At 47.4% G+C, this 12877-nt stretch overlaps 1 protein-coding gene across 1 annotated transcript; it reads left to right on the top strand.

Annotated features, from left to right (window-relative positions):
- The first annotated feature begins 353 nt into the window (after positions 1 to 353).
- MMP1 (matrix metallopeptidase 1) lies at positions 354 to 7752 on the top strand. The gene is made up of 10 exons (XM_008690145.2): positions 354 to 502; positions 930 to 1174; positions 1266 to 1414; positions 1654 to 1779; positions 2513 to 2668; positions 2780 to 2897; positions 4645 to 4778; positions 6247 to 6409; positions 6935 to 7038; positions 7217 to 7752. The coding sequence occupies exons 1-10, from the start codon at positions 398 to 400 to the stop codon at positions 7315 to 7317; spliced, it is 1401 nt and encodes a 466-aa protein (XP_008688367.1). The 5' UTR covers positions 354 to 397; the 3' UTR covers positions 7318 to 7752.
- The last annotated feature ends 5125 nt before the right edge of the window (positions 7753 to 12877 follow it).

Raw genomic sequence — 12877 nt, forward strand, 5'->3', positions numbered from 1 at the left:
CAGGGTGCAACCTGGAGCGCGTCACGGCCGGCACAGTCAAGGAGCAAAGCCCACCTTTCCAAATGCTCACGGAGTCCTCTAGAAGGCTGCTCAAACAGGATAGGAAGGAATTGGACACAACTGTCTTGTGCCTCCTTCACACACACGTCCTGTTTGGTATTAATCATACAATTGCGACACCAAGTGAATCTAAATAATCTGCAAGCGTCACCATCTCTGATAATTGCTGGAGCTATTCATCGCTAATCAAAGAGGATGTTATGAAACGTGAGTTAGCCAACCTCCGGCTTTCTGGAAGTGCGGACCTGTATATAAAGAGGGCGCTTTCTGGCTGAGGCACTGGGACGGCCGGTGGGGAACATCAGTCCTTCGGCTGGGAAGGAGAGCTAAGGCCAGCATGCCCAGCCTTCCTCTGCTGCTGCTGCTGCTCTGCGGCGTGGGGTCCCTCGGCTTCCCGGCAGCCACCCCGGGAGCACAGGACCAGGACGTGCGGACGGTGCAGGTAGATGCCGGCTTTCACACGCCGCCAACGTAACAGCCTCTCTGTGCGTTTTTGCTCAGTAGTACCGAGCAGCACTTGTACGTAAGGGAGTTTATTGGAGGGTGGACTTCTCACACGGAGAAATGTTTGCTGGGAAGGGCCCTTTCCCCAAAACAGTATCCAGCTGTGCGCAGGTCCTTCTCTTCCCTTTCCCAGGTGGAGGTGAGTGGGAACTGAAGGAACGATAGGTTACAATTACAAATTGTAATTCGGACTGCACGCTCACTAGCGGTGGGGAGATTAGGCTCCACCAATAATAATTTCCACCATGAAATCAAAACGCCATCTTTAAAGTAGTTCTCCACCTCAGCTAAAACTAATTATTGTCCATCTTTAGAAAAGAGAAAGAGTTCCCGTCCAGCGCTTCAATAATTTTCTCTTTCATCAGAAATACCTGGAAAACTACTACAATCTGAAGAGCGATGGGAAGCAGATCGTAAGGCAGAGGAACAGCAGCTTGGTGACTGAGAAGCTGAAGCAGATGCAGGAATTCTTTGGGCTGAAGGTGACCGGGAAGATAGATGCTGACACCCTGAATGTGATGAAGCAGCCCCGATGTGGGGTGCCCGACGTGGCTCAGTACGTCCTCACTGATAGGACCCTCCGATGGGAGCACACACACCTCACCTACAGGTAAGCAGACCGAGCACCGGAGCAAGGGCGCTATTTCCCATCAGAGCTGTAAGCAATGAGTCCTTACGTCTCTGTTTTATTCCATTTTAAGGATTGAAAATTACACACCAGATTTGCCAAGAGCAGACGTGGACAGTGCCATGGAGAAAGCCTTTCGACTCTGGAGTAACGTCTCGCCCCTGACCTTCACCAAGATCTTTGAGGGTCAAGCAGACATCATGATATCCTTTGTCTGGGGAGGTAAGCTCTTCTTGTCCCACAGGAGTATTCTCACCTTAAGTTCGATTGCCCCTAAAGCCCTTCATCTTTGCATCTGGAAGAACTTGTTTAAAGGGGTGTTGATGTTATAGGCTTAAGGAAGGAAACTGTATCACATTTGCTGGAAGTCTCTTGGCCTCTCAGCAAAGCCAATGCTTTCTCTCCTGGGTTAGCCTAAATTGGAACCAAGAGGGACACTTCTCGAATTCTGTTTCTGACAGATCACTACGACAATTCTCCCTTTGATGGACCCAACGGAAACCTTGCTCATGCGTTTCCACCAGGCCCAAATCTTGGAGGGGATGCTCATTTCGATGAAGATGAAACATGGACCAACAATTACAGAAGTAAGTCAGCTGATCCTGTCTCTCTCCATTGCCCTATCCCTTCTTGCTTCACTGAAATATTGCTTGGCTTAACTGAAAGAACGCTTTCGTAGAAGTATGTATTTTTCTACTATCACTTATAAAGTTAATGATACATTTAGAAAACTGGAAGAGAAGGGTATTTCTTTTAGTAATAGCACCTCTTTGGCTGCAAATAGGCCCCTCTAAAATTTCTATTTAAAAAATGTTGAAAATCTTAATGTTTTTCTTGTGGGCATCTACATAGAATTATTTTTTTATTAGAAGAACACACCAAAATTCAACAGTGTTAGTAAGATTATGTGAAAATTAAGGGAGGAGAGGTTGTGTTTTCCAAAATTTCCAGCATAGGCACGTATCAGCTTGTGGATAGGAAGAAAAAAACTGTTACTGGGACTCCATTGCTTCTCCGTGAACTAATGCGCGACATCTAACCCCTGACAAGACTGGCCGATCTGTGCTGGACTCAGAGTCGGCTGAGCTGGGTTTTTCGTTTTATCAGTGTAAACACAGAGTTTGGGCTTTAGCCTGTGTTCTCACTATTAATAAAAGCCTCCCGTCCTCCCATCTTTGGGGGAAAGTTTTATAGCTATTTCAAAAAGCTACACAAAAACATAAGCCCTAGTCCTTGTAGAGTCATGGATCCCTCTTAACTACATGTCTCCAAACTGAGAACACTTCGAGCAACCGCTAATGGGTTTATTGGACCTTTTAGATTACAACCTGTATCGTGTGGCGGCCCACGAGTTGGGTCATTCCCTTGGACTTTCTCATTCTACTGATATTGGGGCTCTGATGTACCCCAACTACATGTACGACGGTGATGTCCAGCTATCTCAGGATGACATCAATGCCATCCAGGCCATATATGGTGAGTGCACAGAAGATTAGGGACGAGGGGCCGTTGGAACCCATCACCTGTCTCCTCTAAGAAGCTGTCCCACACCAGGCAGAACTAACTGCAGATCTCTTTTTCTTTTAGGACCTTCCCCGAATCCGGTCCAGCCAACAGGCTCCCAAACACCACAGGTGTGTGATAGTAACCTAGTCTTTGATGCTATCACTACAGTTCGGGGAGAAGTGATGTTCTTTAAAGACAGGTAGGCCATCAGCTCCATTTTGTGTTTCATGTTTGTAGTAATAACAGCGCTCACGGCTGTGGGTGCCGGTGGGCCACTACTGTGCACACACATTATTTACCTTACACTTGTTTGCATACATAATTATAATTATAATTATAATTAAATGTGAGCAATTTCATGCATTTGCACAATGTGATGAACTTGTAACAGCTTTTTCCCCCACATGTATTCTGTTGTTTGGTTCTCAGAAAAACATACCATTGAAGTAGAATATTCAGTGAATAGAATCCCGTTTTTCAGATCAGTCAGGTAAGGCAGGGAGAAGGGAAGAGATGCTCTCAAGGCACTGGGTTCTCCAGTGACAGAGCGGTAACCGATCTTCTGACCCCCACTCCCCAGCTCTCCTCATTAATGCCCCTCCTCGTGATGAAACATGGTTGAGGAGTATTAGTACCTTGTGAGGACAAACCCATGCTTTTCACGGCACCATCATGCTGAGCAAGGCTGTGTGGCCGCTTTATCCCAGTAAAGATGCCCCCACCCCACGCCTGTGATCTGCAGAGACCTAGAGAAGGGAAGGAGACATAGTGGGGAAAATCCCCGCGTTCAAGGGGTTTCCTCCTGTAAGCAGATATGGGCGGTCACCACATGCTTCTCTTCTCTCAGGAAGGCCCTGGAGCCCCCTTTGCAGCATGTGGCCTCACAAATGCTAGGGTCCCCTCACATGCGAGACGCAGGCCTGCTGACTGTACCATCCTGATTCCTAGAGGACCGTGCAAGAGAGTAATACAGTCTTTTTCTGAGTGAGGCCATCCACAGAACGATCAGCGCTGAGGAAGGGCCAGGGTGTCAGCACATAGCAAGGAGGGGTGCTCTGATGGGCTCACTGGTCAGCTGCTCTTCCTGGAGTCTTGTCCGTACTGTTTCATCACTCTGTCTGTGGTCATATCCACCCTAGAATGGAGGGTATTGGTTCCAAATGCTTCCTGTCCTCTCCTCTACTAAGGACAAGGCTGGGTGCAAACCATATAGGGTGTGACTCCAGCCAGGCTGTGCAAGGACATAGTTGGTTTGAAAGGAGCAGGACACACCTATCAAAGCAAGAATCTGAGGGATTTCTTCAAGGTACAGGCACAAAGCTAGGATTCGCAGGAACTGAAAGGACACTGAGATCACTTATGTGTGACCAAGTCACGAAGCCATGGGAGGCTAGAGACGGTAACAGACTTGCCCAGGGTCTCGCAGCCAGCAGAGGCGGGATCGGAGCTGCCTGTCAGGCTGCCAATGGCGGGGGCCACAGTCTTCCCTGTAGGCTGTAGAACCAACCCAAGGAGGAGGAACGGAATGGCTGCCAGACCTGAGTCTGAAGTTAACCTTTGCCTCTCTCTTATCAGCTATGTGGCCATAAACAGCTCCCTTCACCTCCCCGACCTTGGTCTCTCATCCGCGAGATGAGAGTACCAGGCTCTCGTAGGGTGTTGGTCAGGCGTGGTGCAGGGGAGAGGCCGCTGCCACCGGTGTGCCCTGGATGTTGGCGACCAGCAGTGGGTTCCGGCCACGGGCGTTCGCCACTGGCTCCCAAAGACTCCGCCAAAGCCAGTGGTTAGATTGTGAGAATTTGTGCACAACTGATCCCTTTGTAATTATTTTGCTGCATGTGACTGTTTATGTTCTTGAGGTTGGTTGGGTCGGATGTGTTTGTTAGAGGTCAGCCCGCCCTTGCATCCAGGAGATCAAAACCTTTTCCACTGTTTTTCCAAATCAGGTTCTACATGCGCCAAAACCCCTTCTACCCGGAAGTTGAGCTCAATTTCATTTCTACTTTCTGGCCAGACCTGCCCAGTGGACTTCAGGCAGCTTATGAATTTGCTGAGAGAGACGAAATCCGGTTTTTCAAAGGTAATGCTTCCCCCTACTGTTCCGTTACTGTGAATTCATCTGCTCTGGGGCTGAATATAGGTGAGTCCTGGCCACTTTCTTTCCGTGGCCTTCGGAAAATCAGGCGATCTCACTTATCACACCGATGGGAGTCCATCACCCTCACTAAGCATAACCTAGTGCATCTCTGAGTCATTTTAAATAAAAAGTGTATCTATGCGTGTCCTGCCCGTCCATGAACCTGGACTTATGGATGCGTTTCCTCTGCAAACTACTTACGTACCCACCCTGGGGATGCTCAGGAACAGAAGGGAGGGGCTGGGGCCCCCAGGACAGAGCGGATGGCACGGAAACATTCAAGTGTCCAGATTTCCTAGAGACCGATTTTAGTACCAGTGGGTCTCCTGAGAGAGGGAGAGGCGGCCCTGGCAGCCAGCTGTCAAAGTACGGTCCTCAGACCAGCAGCGTGGACATCCCTGGGGAGTCTGTTAGAAACACAGACTCTCACTTAGCATGATGTCCTCAAGGTCCGTCCGTGGGATCGGATCCCACTCCAGACCGTCTGGAATTCTAACAAGATTCCAGGGCAGTTTCTATGTACATTAAAATATGACAAGTCCTACCATGAATCGAATGGGACAAACTTCTTGGATTCTGTCAGAATGAAACATAATCCAATGACGGGCTCTTGGCTCTGAAGGCCCTATGCCAAACACCAGTATTTCTGCAGACAGATGTTTGGCATCATACACACAAGCGTTAGAGTACTTGACCCAGCCAGAGGATCGAATGCTGTTCAGATGGGCAAAAAACATTGACACACGCCTTCTGGCCCTTAGATCACAAAATTAAATAGGATTTTAGATGCGCCAAGTTTCAAGCTGCTTTTTCATAAGGGGTAAATGAGTGTATTTGCGCTGTGAGAATAATCCTGGCTTTGCAATCTAAGACCAGTTTTATGTGCTGTGGGGCTTACCAAGTATAAATACACGGATCTGGACACAGCACGGTTACTTACTTGGCAATGTGTTCTACTCAGATGCAATGGTTTTTATTTACAAAGGTTGCAAGTCATTACAGATTGTGAGTCATTGCAACCCTCTGGCCTTTGGGAAACCACTGGTGTGAACTTCCACAGCCCACGGGCAGCTAGAGGAGTGAGCCTTGTATCGCTGACGTAGCACGATGAACTCTTCAGTCACCGGGACATCTGGCTTTGGAAGAAACCCTCAACCCCACAAGCCAGTCACTCTCCAAGCTTACTGCAGATTAGAATTATGTAGGAAACTATAAATTGTATACTAATTTAATTGATCGGGGCTATGTTATTAGCATCGATATCTTTAAAAATCTCCCTACATGGTTCTAATGTGCAGCCAGGACACAGCTCTAACGTGGGAAGCTGAGGACATGGCTGGAAATCAACACACTGTCTTCCGGTGCCCTGGACAAGTATTTTCATCTTTTTTTTTTCTTTTTTGATTGGCAGGTGATAAGTACTGGGCTGCTCAGGGGCAGGAAATGCTGTACGGATACCCCAAGGACATCTACAGATCCTTCGGCTTCCCTCAAACTGTGAAGAACATCGATGCTGCTGTTTCTGACGAAGAAACTGGGAAAACCTACTTCTTTGTTGCTGAAAAGTACTGGAGGTAAAGACGGAGTGCAGAACATGTCAGCGCACCACCTCCTTCTACCTAGAGAGAACATTCTAGATTGAACCATTTCCAAATGAGTCTCATACTGCCTTGGCAGGCTGCCGTCTCTGTGAATGGCTATAACCAGTCTAGCAGCCATGTCCGTGGTTGGTGACGTCATGCAGCACTTGCACTGGGAATGCAGGGAGCACGTGGGGCTGAATTTGGAAAAGGACGGCTAAGAAGCAAGGCATTGACCTTCACAGAGCCCCTTCTGCCGATAGGAATGTATCTTTCATTGCGGTTTACTGTAGTAAGACAATGTGCAGCACCTCCTGGAGAATTAGAATTAGTTGTTGGCATTGAGAGGGACCTTAAAAATCTCCTATCACCCAACGTCCTACCTCCCCCTCCCCCATGCTACACAAGACCTATGGGGTTAAAAGTTCTTGTGAGAGTCCTGCTGCAAGTTCCCTGTAATGACTTTGAGAAGTCTACACAATTAACACGTTCTGATGCTTCCAATTACTTTTTGACCAGGTATGACGAATACAAACGGTCCATGGACGCAGGTTATCCCAGAGCGATAGCAACTGACTTTCCTGGGATTGGCCTTAAAGTTGATGCTGTTTTCCAGAAATATGGTAAGTGAATATATATATATGCGTTTCCTCCATTGTGTTGTCATAGAGTAGTGTCAGCGTTGTTATTTGGAACAAGTGCCAAAAACATCTATTCTCACAAATGGCAGTTTTTCAAGAATTCAGGTTAAACCCAGAGATCATTTGTGTAACGTAGTAAGTCTCTTTTGTTTATTTCCAGGCTTTTTCTATATCGTTCATGGAACCACACAATACAAATTTGATCTTCAAACTAAGAGAATTCTGAGTATTGACAGAGTTAACAGTTGGTTCAACTGCTGAAGGAATTGACCAACTATTGCAACAGAAAAATACATTTCAAAAGCCCAAAGACGTGTCTTCCTGAAGAGTCATTTGCTTAAATAAAACACAGAGCTATGAAGTATAACTGTACTTACACCTCATTCTGCACTTACTTTTTATGCTTGAGAATGCAACGTGCTGTAGTTTAGTTCCACAGCTGAGAGCTAAGAAAGGCAGGCTCATGGCTTGTGGATTCAAATGGGCCAGTTTTGCAAAGAAAAAAAGGCTTTTCCAAAGTATAAGACCCTGACATCGATCCCGGAGGGCAGCTCTTCAAGAGAGGAGACCAGAGATACGAGTCTTCACCAGAGCAAAACCGTTCACAAACATAAGAGCAGCCACTAGACTGTCCTAATACGCAAGGAACAACTTTCATTACAGAAAATAAAGTGCTGTGTGTTTCAAAAAAAGCCATCCATGTCTCTACTGTTTTATAAACTTTCTAGTATATTTATTACACGATTATTTCCTGATGATAAAGTCATACATCCAGAGATTAGTTTTCAAATTTGAAGTGGGAATAGACGAATATGCAAAATATTCACGTGGGACGCTAGGATATACAACAAATTGGAATATCCCCCCATTTTCACGGAATTTACACCATGTAGAAGAGGTTAAAACCTACTTCTCAGGTCCTGTGTAAAGATTCCAAAATGGGTTGTCGGTAAAAGCAGTGACGGTCTGGTAGAGACTTCTCCCTCTGACCACGTGGGGGGCTCTGCTGTCCCAGGGTCCCTCTCCCTGCCATTGTGGAGGAGGGGCGGCTGGTGCCTGGTGCCCAGCGGGGACCCGTATTACCTCCAGATGGAAACATGCGATTGCTGGTGCAAATTTCTCCAGTGGCCCCCAGCTTGCTCTGGGGCTCGTGGAAGCCCAGCTGCAGCTTCCGCAAGATGGACCTGAATTCTCAGGCCACCACTCTGAACAATTACTCCAAACCTCAGTAGATTTTGCTTAAGAAGTAAACTTTGACTGTTCTAAGCCACTGAGATTCTAGATTGTGTGAAGGCAGCACAATCTAGTTTTCTTGATCAAGGTGTTGATGCCTTATTTGGGAGGATGTTAATGTAAGCGGAGTCCTCAGGTAGTAGCTGAGCCCCGCGAGGAGGAGACTGGGGGTGCTCATGGTGTTGGCGGAATTTCCAAGTACATAGAGAGCCTTATGAATGTTTTCAGGTACTCGTGGTTCAGAGGCAGGCAGTTCTCGACTCAAGACTTTGGAAAGAAGTGTAGCCTCTCCTTTGGCCAGGTCTCCCCCCTTTTAATAAACATTTTGATATTGAAATATATATAAGATAAATACAGAGAAATGAGCAAGCATTAATATTCCTATCACTGAGTTATGACAAAGTGAACAACCCATGTAACTCTCACCCAGGATGAAGAAACAGAACGTCACCGGGGACACAGCAGGTCCCCACAAGATCCCCGATCACCGCTCAACACTGCGTCAGCTTAGCTCACTAGAATCAGAGCCTAAAACAGGACTAGTTCAGCGGGGCCGTGGGGGGAGGGGTGTTCTCAGGAGAAGAGTGGGCAAAACACTTTTGAGCAGAGAAACAGCTACAGAATGTGGTCGCAGATTGCTCTGAACTCAGGAGCAAGGGCTCTGGAGCAAACATTGAATCACAGTTAGTCCCACCGTGAGACAAAGGGGCCAGGCTTTTGTACCCCTGTGTCAAGCAGTCCTCAGTGGAGGTCTGGTTTGGGGGAGGGGCATAGCCCCCAGGCAGGGCGGCTCCCATTTGGCAAGGAAACGGACAAGTGGGAACAGCAAGCCGCCGTCCCCCCAAGTAGCCAGGAGGGTGAGTGCCCTGGTGCCGACGCGGGTCTGGAAACACGACCGACCGCATCCACTACACACTATTTCCCAGAGGCAACCACCGTGCTAACTTCGAACCTCTGAGATGAAACGTGCCTACTTCTCAACGAAATTAGATCCAGTTTAGTTTCTCCTTATCTCCTTCCCTGCGTTCAACATCACGTTTCTGCCCTTCCTCCACGGGCGATGCACTTTGATTTGTTACCATTTGGGGTTTTTTATAAATAATGCTGCACTTACGGAGGCATTTCTGTTGGTTATACACCTAAGAGTGCCCTTGCCGAGCCATAGAGGTCCTCAGTCACATGACTTCTGCAGATCTTCCCTGGGCCTCCTGTCTTCCAGCCACAGCAGCAGGGACTGCTTCTGTCCAGGTTTGAAACCAGCTTCTAGCCTCCTAGCTGCTCTCGTCAGGCCTGTACTTTCTGCTCCGGGGTTCACGTGCCCTTTCTGTGGCTGCTGCATCCAGCTCTGCTCTGGAACTCACTCAGAACTCACGCACAAGGTACCTACAGGTGAGAAGATCAGTCGCTTGTGGAGCCGTCATTTTACCAATGTGAGAGACACGGATGAAGAAATCTATCTCCCTCTCGTTCCCCAGAGAGATGTTCCTAAGATGTATTTCAAGTGGGTCCTCAGATGGTCCCGTTCTAAGCAAGACGTTTCCCCTCTCTGCCTGGCTGGCAATCCATCTTTGCATTGTCTCTCCACTGTCCCTGTTTTGTTCTCCCCAACCCTCAATCCAGCCCTCTCTCTGGATCACATGCCTGAGTAGGTACCTACCCCTAAAATTTCATCTGAGGCTCTGCTTTCTAAAAATATCAGATTACACCAATTTGTGCTAGAAGTGGGGTAGAGATAACCCTTGGTATCACCGTGTCATCACAGTTACCAAGACTCTTATCTGTGGTTGATTGTGATGAAATAGAGGTGAACGATGAGTAACGGGTCATCAGCTGGCCGTGAAACTTAGACGACATGGGAGGACTGGGGTTATAGAAAGTGTGGAGTGGGCTTGTCGACCACACTGGGAATTTGGTAGGAAGAAAGTAATTCGTTCAGGGCAGCTAAGTATCAACTGAAGACACACTGTGAAAGTCCAAAGACATTAATGACATTTAAGAAAATCCTCATCTGTTATAGGCTGTGCTGAAAATCAGTCCCTGATCTAACTGCAAAGTTGGACTAGGAAGCTGGAATCATGGGGGAACAAATCTGAAAATACCAAACACCTAAATTTTCTTGAAAGCTCCAGATGGCCAGAATAGGCTCTCCCCTTGCCAGAGGAAGGCAACATACCCTTGCACAGGGAACCAAAAAGCCCCGCCTGAGTCAATACCTCACAAGTTGAGGCTTGTCCTCCTCCCAAATTGCTTCCTTCACTCACTGTTTCCAGGCAAATAACTAAGGTCAGGTCTGAGCACAGTTCAAATCCTAGCTATGGCAGGACATTGCTTACAAACCAAAGGAATTAGAGGATATGGCCCTAAAGTATCACCAGGAGCCAGGAGGACATGTGTGGGAGTGGACTTGAAAGGCACTTGAAAGGACCAGGATGGGGGCATGTAAAGCTGGACAGGGAAGAATTTATTAACCTGGTGCACTCATCCGTGAGAGTCGATATTCTGGCCAGGAAACCAGGTCTTTGTTCAACACTCTGCTTCCCTGGAGTCTCTACCCTGGGACACAACGAGATTCTACAGCATATGTGGTAGAAGCGCCCAACCTTGCGTAGTGTCAGCGGATGAGCCCGAAACCACAGGGAGATGGGAATCTGAGAATGGATTTATTATGTGAGATTGGAGGACCCAGCCCAGGACTCCTCCTGGTCCAGAGGGCACTGCCGTCACAGAGGCCACACAGAATGCACTAGTGACAGGACATCCTGGTGCCTCAGAGATACGCAGTGATGGCTGTTCTCTGTGGGGTGGGGGTGAGAGTATGAGGTGTGCTTGGACTCAGGCTCTCTAGCGTCCTTAGCATGAGGGGAAAGGACAGATGGCACACTTCACCATCAAAAGCAGGGTAAACCATAGCAACTCTAACAGGGAGGCTAGAATGGTTCTAGAGGGCCTTGATCTCCACAGAGCATGTGTTTCTAGCAGAACAGCCAGTAGGATTGCTGAACTTACATTTTTAAAAATCAAAAATTGCCAATATCAGTTACATAGAAAATCCTTGTTTCTCATTTAATTTCCAAATCTAACAAGATTTACAACCTCAAGTTCATTGATTGCAGAGGAGGCTAGGTCTCCTTGAGGAAGGATCCTCTTTCATACCTACGTACTTATGTTAGTACATAAGAAAGACCCTTCTTCACAGGGGCTGTGGTAGTGGGCTAGAGCTGCTGTGGCAAACACCACAGCTTGCGTGGCTTAAACAACAGCAGTTGACTTTCTCAGGATTCTAGAGGCTATAATTCTGAGATCAAGGTGTTGATAGGATGGGTTCTTCTGAGGCTTCTCTCCTTAGCTTGTAGACGGCCATCTTCTCCCCATGCCTTCCTGTGGTCTTTCCTCTGAATGTGCCAGTGTCCTATCTCCTCTTTGAATACAAACACCAGTTATATTTGATTAGGACCACCCTAATGACCTCGTTCTAATTCAGTTGATCCTTTTTTTCTATAAAAGATTTTATTTATTTATTTGACAGAGAGAGAGGGAGGGAGCACAAGCAGGGGGAATGGCAGGCAGAGGGAGAAGTAGGCTCCCTGATGAGTAGGGAGCCCCAAAATGGGACTCGATACCGGGACCCCGAGATCATGAACTGAGCCAAAGGTAGACGCTTAACCAACTGAGCCACCCAGGTGCCCCCAACTCAGTTGACTCTTTAAAGACCCTATGTCCAAATGCAGTCCCATCCTGAGTCACTGGGGCTGGGACTTCAACATATGAATTTTGGAGGAGACAAAATTCAGTCCATAACAAACACTTAGCCTGTGTCCGTGTGTGTGTGTGTGTGTGTGTGTGTGTGCACGAGTGCACGTGCATGTGGTAAATTATCCCCACAAAGGGACTCGTGTCCATTTACCAAGGTAACTGTGCTTTGGGGAAAGAGGAGTGTCCAGATTTTTCAAAAACAATTGGATACCAGATTGGGACGGACACTGATAAAGAGATCTCAAAATAGCAACTTGATCTTCTAGTTCAGAAAGGAGCCTTAAGTTACACCTGAAACTCCTATTACACTGTATGTAAACTAACTGGAATTTAATTAAAAACTTTAGAAAAAAGAAAGAAGTCTTATGAAAATTAGTGATAAAGAAAGCTCTGACTCAAGCTCACGCTGGGTCCAGTGGGTCCATGGACACATCGTGTGGCTCTCTCTCTGGTCAAACTTGCCTCTTGGTTTGCTGACTTGTGAACTTAGAACCTTGGAGTAGGAAGGATGAGCGGGAAGCCTCTGAAACCGCTCCCCTCTACCTTCTCTATCAAGATGGTAAATTAGAAGCAACAAAAAAACAATACTACATCCTGGAGGATTGCAAAAAGCAGCCATACCCTCAAAGACTTAAAAGCAACAGGGAGGGTGGTCCCTATCACAACCCCATTCAGTTTATCATCTGGCCCTTGCTTAAAAACAGAATGAACCATGGCGGGTGATGGCGGACCTCCATAAACTCAGCAAGCAGGTAGCATCCCAGCGACCGTGCCAGACGTGACTGCTTTCCTGGACCAAATCAGCCCAGCTGCAGACTCAGCATGGAGGGACTTG

This window comes from Ursus maritimus, unplaced genomic scaffold (genome assembly GCF_017311325.1).
Source record: "Ursus maritimus isolate PB19 unplaced genomic scaffold, ASM1731132v1 scaffold_16, whole genome shotgun sequence".
Lineage (NCBI taxonomy): Eukaryota > Metazoa > Chordata > Mammalia > Carnivora > Ursidae > Ursus > Ursus maritimus.